Source organism: Musca vetustissima, unplaced genomic scaffold (genome assembly GCF_032173495.1).
Source record: "Musca vetustissima isolate MV318-11 ecotype Yass unplaced genomic scaffold, APGP_CSIRO_Mvet_v1 utg1397, whole genome shotgun sequence".
In the NCBI taxonomy this organism is placed as follows: domain Eukaryota; kingdom Metazoa; phylum Arthropoda; class Insecta; order Diptera; family Muscidae; genus Musca; species Musca vetustissima.
The window spans coordinates 142,630-150,665 of NW_026880157.1; the positions used below are offsets into that span (position 1 = coordinate 142,630).

Below are 8,036 nucleotides of genomic sequence, written 5' to 3' on the forward strand. Positions count from 1 at the left end.
TAACAGAAGAGGTTGCTCTATCGACACCATCTTAGGATTTAATTTAGGCTTGGAAAAATTTTACAATTTGCAAAGTTTTGATCAAATCAGCCTTTGCATTATATTGATATTTTATTAACAAATTTTCTAAATGTTGACACTGCGGGAAGGTACCAGAAGATGATGGTTCCTTGCTAGACTTGCCCTTCTTCCTATTCCGACCAACGGTGGGGCTACTCAAAACCTTAGCACCATCCGCTTCAATTGGCGTAGAATTGGGCTTTGAAACAGAGCCCCCCATACATCGATTACCCTTATGGACGACAGTTTGTGTTGCGATGTTCTCAACAGTCTTTTTCATTACCTTTTGACAGAAGTCAGCTTCACACATCTGTTTCGGCAGAGAGATCCTGTCCATCTGGAGCTCACGATTAAGGGCGTGCGGGCGTGCGATTTTTTAAAAGTTTCTCCATATTTCAATTATGCACTCCAACAGTAATTTTAATTCGAAATTTCTGGATTCCAGCTCCATCCGTTCACACAAAATCAATTTGTACCAAATTTAGTATCATTTAGTACGCATAAGTACGATGCCTCCATATCCCAATTCCACAAATTTTTAGGTTCCCAGGTCTCTCCGTTCAATTTCCAAAACAACCTCAATCCTTCTTTTTAATTCCCAATTTGAAGACTCCAACTCAATCTGTTGCAATAATCTTCAATCTACAAAGTTCTCTATAATTTGCAATAAATTTAGTACCATTTAGTAATTTTAGTACACATAAGTAAGATTTTTTAAAACTATATCAATTTTTTACTCCAATAATTCCTTTTTTTTCAGGATTCCATCTCTATACGCCCAACTAAATGCAAATTGTAAAAATTTTAGTACCATTTAGTACTTATCATACACAATACGAATTTCTTAAACCATATCCATACATCAACACCACTTCTCAACCTGTATTCCATATAAAATTTCAAGATTCTAGCTATATATGTTCAATACATATACAATTAGAACTAAATTTAGTAAAGTTTAGTACTTTTCGTACACTTATATGTCGAATTTCCAAAACTCCTTTTGTACATATTTCTTTCTTCGTTTCTTTCTTACCTTTTTAATATCATTATTAAGTCTTTTCTGTTCATTTTGTAATCGACAAATATCATCATAATATGTTGAGGTTAATGATGGTGTTAAAGGTGGTTTCATTGATTTCTGAGCCAGCAGTTCAAGATCTTGATTTTGTAGTTCCTCTTCAGCCCACATTAAATTAATGTCATTGCACATGCGCTAAAATATGAATAAACAAATAGTTCAAAATTCTTAAAAATATTTAAGATAATAACTGCCTCCCTTACCTCTTGTTCTATATAATATTGGAGCGAATTGAGTTCATGTTCTTTGAGTAGAATAGTTTTACGTTGTTCCGCTTCTTGTAGAGCGGCAGCTACCTCACCTTTTTTGTGACGCAACTCTTTACGATAGAGTAATAACATTTTACGCTGACAATTGATTCTCTCCTCTTCACGTCTCAGTGTATCCTGATAGTATTTCTCCACTTCTTTAAGACGTTTCGTGTGTTCCTCTTGCCGTAGACCATTTTCTAAACGTTTCATTATCTCCAATTCTTCAAGTTCTAAATCGCGCATTCGCGAATCAATTACCGCATTTATGCACTGTAAATCTTGTACTTTTTCTTCGTATCTTTTTAAACATTCATTGGGATAGTTGAGGAATTTGGGATAAACATTTGGAGGTATGGGTTGGAAATTGGTTTGCATATAACGTTTGGGATGTAAATGAGCGGGACATTTGTCAAGTAGTTTGTAGGCTTTCGCTATTAATTTACGTACATCAATGGGATTTTGATCATGATAGAAACGTTCGATAATAAATTTGTCTGGGAGACGTAATAAGACTTCCTTTTGCATAATGTTGTAGGCAACAACAACAAAAATGGGATAATATATGGGCGAAGATAATACATTATCCCATAAACACAGCCACTGCTCTTCATCCAGTATTTCACTGAAAGAATTCTTCAAAATACTCCAAGCATATATTGTGGGTGTAACATCTTTTGCCGTGAAATAATCAAATAACATTTTGTCATAGTGTTGCAAGATATTGGCACATAATCCCAAATAACTTGACGGTTCCAATGGATGATATTCAAAAAATAATTGATACTGATTGGTTATTAAAGTCATACAGATTTCAAATGCCACCAAATGATTTTGTTGGAAACATTTTACAAAGGGGAATATTAAGTCGGGTAGCATTTCACTGTAAGCCAAAACTTTACACCATTGACTGAGACTGGACCAACATTTTATCAATGCCCTTTTCAGGGTGTCATTTTTCATGTTCAGATGGCGACATCTCTGGGCAATGGTTGGGGGTGTGCCCATTTGTAGTAAATCATTATATTGCAATTTGTTGTAAGGCAACACCAGCAGAGAACACCAAATCAAGCTGCGATATTTTGGTGGATAACAATGGAACTCTTGTAAAATTTGTTGCAAACGATGCGGAGTTAGGAGTTTTTTAATTTCTTCTTGGAATTTTGTATCCATTTCATTTGAAGGCAGTTTAAAAGGTTTGGCTTGTTTAAAAGCTGATCTTAGCAGGGTCATACATTCTTGTTGTAATTTTAACACCGACAGCAGATGGCATATGGACCACAGGGATAATTCACCAGATATACGACTTATTGTCAGATATTTACTACCTAAAGAAGATCTTAAAGATCTTGCCGGACCAATGTCAATAATTAATTTATATTCTGTATTAATACAATCAAACATAACAACCGATCCTCTGTTCGTTAGGCCAATTAAAAATTGATCATTTGGTTTGGCCATCAAAGACATTTGCAACAAAATGAAATCTTTGCAATTTATCAATGTCTGGAGTTCAAAAGTATATGGGCTGAGCAGAAGTAAATAATTATCCCATGTTGATAGGGCAAACACTGAACCATCCATGCGATAAGCATATGCAGCAATTAAACCATTATCCATATTTATTTTCGATATCTGCTCCTTGTGTTCCACATTGTCGAGTGTGAGTTCTGGTATTCTGGTTTCATCGGTCTGCATTTTTTTATCCCTTAAACGTATTGGATGTATAACACGTATAACTTCCAATGAAACCCCGGACCAAATGTGTATGGTGTCATTGGAAAAACAAGTCAATATATTTTCCGATTGCGGTAGATATGAGGCAAATTTCAATGACATTTGTAATTTGTCAAAATCTAAGCGATGTGTACACGTAAACTTTTCAAAGTCCATAATTATTGCTGAGCGTCCAATACGTATGAGCATTAATGTTTTGGGTTCCAGTGGTTGGCCCGGAAATGATATCTCATTAATGACATCGTTGGAAATTTTATTTATATGCAAAAATTGGAATTTTTCTGAAAGCATAAATTGTTTTAAAAAATATTGATAAATTATTCTCCATTGCGATTGCACTTACCCACATCCAATAGAACTATCACGCCTTCCTTGTTACCCATAATAAACTGATTATGTTCCTTATACGAGGATGTAATTGCACTTGGTTTTGGTAGAACATCTGCATGTCGCCAATAACGTCTTGAGACTAAATCGAATACAAAAATTGTTCCCCTGAATAAATACAAGATTGGATATCAAAAATTGGGCTGTGTAGAAGATCTATGCATAGCCTTAATGTTCATAAAATCAAATTGTTGAAAATGTCAAACCTCTAACCATTGAAGACCAATAAGTCTTCTATTCATAAAAACCAATGAATTATTCATTCAACTTATACAAGACATAAGATTTCATATCTGTAGCCATCCAAAAGGTATTTTTAACACCTAAATGAGCCCTTCAATCTACAAAGTTCTACAGAATTTCTCTTATTGTACATTTAAAATCTTGTTTCTGTAACATAGACGGCCTTTTAGACTTGGTTACCAAAATTTAAATAAAATTAGATATACGGAATGTGTTCTACCTATACCCAAGACCCATAGAAGGTGCCTTTAAGTTCTTCATGGTATATATTACCAATCATCTAACATTTGTTGCGTCTTAACTCACCTTCTGTCCACAGCAACCAGCTGTAAGCCGCGGATATCAAAACAAGCCACACTTATGACAATACGCAGCATTTTATCATTTTCTTTGATCGTATGATGGATTGTCAGAATATTTCTATAAGAAATAGGCGCATAATTATTTTTTTTTTACAAAATAAATTAATAAAAATGTTCTCATACCCATTATTTTCTTTCAATTGGAATGCTGTTTTCTTCATTGCTAAAGAGGTTTTCGCTTGTGTTTTCTCGTTTCCATTTTGTTTGGCTGTATCCACATTATCAGCTAAATTTGTTTCCAGAGTATTTACATCCATGTTTTCAATTTTATTTTAGAAAATAATTAAATAAAATTCAATTCTAATGGTGCCAAATGAAATGTAAACAAATATTTCAAATGGCCACATATGCCATAGTTCGTTGCTATGGAAACGTTCACAGCTCATTCACAATAGTCGAAAATGGTTGGTGTGTTTTATCAGTTCATAGTGATTTGCAGTGCAAACTGAAGTATTTTTTAAAAAAAGATAATTTAATTCGACTAAGCGGGGTTTTACAACTATCGGGATAGGTTTTGAGAGTTCTCCCATTGTTAATTTGTGAATTGAGTTGGAAAACATTACCACAGGTAGGAACAAAAAAGTACGAAAAGGTACCTAAAATTCTACTTCAAATGATAATAAATCATAATTATCGAGAAATATTGGCCAATATTTATACCAGTTATTTGCATAAATAATATATGTTATAATTTAAGCGTAAATGTATTCACGAATAATAAAAAATATAATTTTTGTTTTGGTACGTTTATGTCAATTCGTACATTTTGTGAACAAAAAGTACGCTTGTTACTAAAGTAAAAATAGCGCAACTCTAATTACTCTCTCAAGAGAGAGAGAAACTCTCAACACCAATCCCGATAAGTGTAAAACCCCGCTAAAAAGGGAAAAACATTCATGATAAAGCTTTGGAAACGAATATAGCCGATAATGTGGATGCAGCTAATAATTGGCCTGTTCCCGTACTGCAAGAATCTACTATTTTTTTTACTACGATAACGAATTTTACTTTATGATATCGAAGAAAATAGTAAAATCTAGTACATTCTTGCAGTACGGGAACAGACCAAATATTTGAATGTGAAGACAAAATCAAAATCTTCGTTATGGGTATGATATTTAAATTATTTGTATGTTATTAATATAAATTATTTTTTATACCTATTTTTTCTCGCAAATTATAACATGAACAAAGAAAATTCTTTGTATTATTCAAATTGTTGCCATTTCGGTTTGCGCGGTTCAGAACTTGCATTTATGGATCAAAGGTACGTTCAGATTAAAACTCCATCTTCCAGTTGAAGGTAGCAACATTTAAACATTACCCACGATGTGATCAAACATTTCATTAAATTTTACAGTAGTTGGTATATTTCAAGAAGGAGTTACATAAAAAATAGTTGTCCTATATTGATAGAATGCTGGAAAGCAGAATTATCAACTCATCCTTAGGACAGAGTTCCAAGAGGAAATCTGTCAACAGAGGCACACCACAGGAGGAGTTCGATCTCCCCTTCTGTGGCTTCTGGTGATAAATGAAGTACTGCTGAAATCTATCTTAACATAAAGGTTGTAGCCTATGTCGATGATGTAGTCTTGCTGATTAGTGGGAAATTTCTAATAACTATTTCAGATATTATGGAGGGGCCTTTTCAACTCTGCCTAACTGGGCACACGCCAAGGGTCTTGGTGTAAACCCCATTAAGACAGAATTGGTGCTCCTGCTCTAAGGTAAGATTCCCAGTTTCCGCTTGCCATCTTTGGGAGGAGTGGCCCTATCCCTTTCTGAAGAAGCAAAATACCTTGGTACAATCCTTGACCGCAAATTGACGTGGAATAGGAATGTTGAGGAACGCTCTTGTTTATGTTAGGTTTGGGGATGTGCAGTCACTTATGTGGCTGCAGCACTCTGAGACCGTTAGGTCCGTTGTAATCATCCACGAGAAGAAAAGAGATAAGGAGAGATCTAAAGGGGAGAGAAGATTTGGGAAATAAATGAAGATGAGAAGTTTACAGAAAGATATAAGAAGGTAAGTTTGAAGTTAGAGGAACGCTCTAAAAAAGACTGATAGCACACTACTCTTGCAAGAACTTGAGACCAGAGATCATACACAGGCTGTATGTGGCAGCCGTTCTCGCCATTCATACATAAGGCAATCATATGTATGAATGGCGAGAGCGGCCGCCGGTGGCAGGGTCAACAAAAAGATACTGGTGACAACCGGAGCTCTAAGAAGTACACCACAGGCAGCCTTGAATGCGATCTTGAATCTTCAACAACTGGACATTCTGATTAAATTCCAGGCTTCCAGATTTGGCCTGACGATCCGAGAAACGGATGCCTTGAAATCGCTGAACAATGGTCACGCTAGTATCCTCATGAGGAGAAATACTCACATTAGTGACTATGTTCCCTATCATAGAGACTTAATCAGAGTAGAATTTCCTAGTAGGAAATCCTGGACTAGTGGATCCTTACCTCTGCCAGGTCTGTCATTTTTCACAGACGGATCAAAGATGGAGGAAGGCACTGGTGAAGGCGTTTACTGTAGGAAATTAGAAATATACAAATCATATGAACTTAACAATCTTTGCAGTGTTTTTAAAGCAGAAATCCTTGCAATCATGAAAGTTTTCTTCTCTAAAATAGACCCCAACATATAGCTATATCTAAATCTGCACCGATTTTCACGAAACTTGGCACACATCATTCTAGACTTAAGTCAGTACACTATGCAAAATTTCGTGCAAATCGATATATAGGGACTTTGGTGCACCACTTAGAAAAAATCGGAGAAAATATATATGGGAACTTTATCTAAATCTGAACCGATTTTCACGAAACTTGGCAAACATCATTCTAGACTCATGTCAGTACACTATGCAAAATTTCGTGCAAATCGAATAAATTTAGGGGCGTACTAAGTTTTTCAAAAAAATCGGACAAAAATATACATGGAAACCATATCTAAATCTGAACTGATTTTTACGAAACTTGGCACACATCATTTTGGACTCTATTCAGTACGATATGCCAAATTTTGTGCAAATCGAAAAATATATAGGGTCATTGGGAACTTTATCTAAATCTCAACCGATTTTCACGAATTTCAATAGGGTTCGTCCTAAGCTCAAAAAAGTGAGCTGTGTCAAATTTCATCCAAATCGGATTATAAATACGACCTGTAATTTGTTTACAATTTACCACCAAAAGGCTTACGGACACGCATAAATCGACTCAGAAAGTGTATCTGTGTAGATTCTCTAAGAGAACTATTTGTCTATCTCGTTGGCTTTTGCATGTTTTGCAGATTTTAATAGTTTAAAACAGAACTAGTTTATAACAAAACTATAGTTCTAAATTTCAAAATAATAGCTTTATTAAATCTGAATTTATTAAAACAAACCTTCTCCTGTAAAATTTCAAACTTGAGGGTTACGTTTTTTTGGCGAATATGTCTCAATATGTACAAAGACATAATACCCTGTACCACTCCATTGAATGCAACAAATTTCGCCTGAATTTCATTGTTAACTAGCAAGATATTATAGCCTGAGTTGATATTCCCTATTACTGTTAACTTACATCAATGTGCAGTGCAAAAATTTACTGCAAATGGACAAAAGGGAGCCTCTAGATCAACAGACCTATCAAGCAGGATTGAATCGTATTCACACGGATGCAGTTAAGGACGCAATTCGAGAATATCGTGTGAATACCATCCTCGGAGATCACCCGCCTATGACAGCTGCAGAAGAGCAGCAGCTACCTCGATGTCGATGGTGTAGCCGCCTCAATTAATATTGGGCATGAATTAATGGAGAGGTCGACAATATCTGACCGGCATGTGGTAACGAAACACATGACACGCTACACCTATTCAACTGCCTAGCCAAACCCAATCACCTAGCCCCATCT

At 35.3% G+C, this 8,036-nt stretch overlaps 1 protein-coding gene across 1 annotated transcript; it reads right to left on the reverse strand.

Annotated features, from left to right (window-relative positions):
- Positions 1–1,036: 1,036 nt before the first annotated feature.
- LOC133325562 (TBC1 domain family member 31) lies at positions 1,037–4,375 on the reverse strand. Its single transcript, XM_061534302.1, has 5 exons — positions 4,242–4,375; positions 4,063–4,176; positions 3,455–3,621; positions 1,345–3,395; positions 1,037–1,276 (listed from the first exon to the last, which is right to left on the reverse strand). The coding sequence occupies exons 1-5, from the start codon at positions 4,373–4,375 to the stop codon at positions 1,037–1,039; spliced, it is 2,706 nt and encodes a 901-aa protein (XP_061390286.1).
- Between the last annotated feature and the right edge of the window lie 3,661 nt (positions 4,376–8,036).

Bases quoted from the DNA above. Each gene is read 5' to 3' on its own strand.
- LOC133325562 (XM_061534302.1), bottom strand. From the start codon at position 4,375: ATGGATGTAAATACTCTGGAAACAAATTTAGCTGATAATGTGGATACA. The intron at 3,622-4,062 runs GTGAGTTAAGAC...GTATTTATTCAG, and splicing joins CTGGTTGCTGTGGACAGAAG to GGGAACAATTTTTGTATTCG. The intron at 3,396-3,454 runs ATGGAGAATAAT...AAAAATTCCAAT, and splicing joins TGTGGGTAAGTGCAATCGCA to TTTTGCATATAAATAAAATT.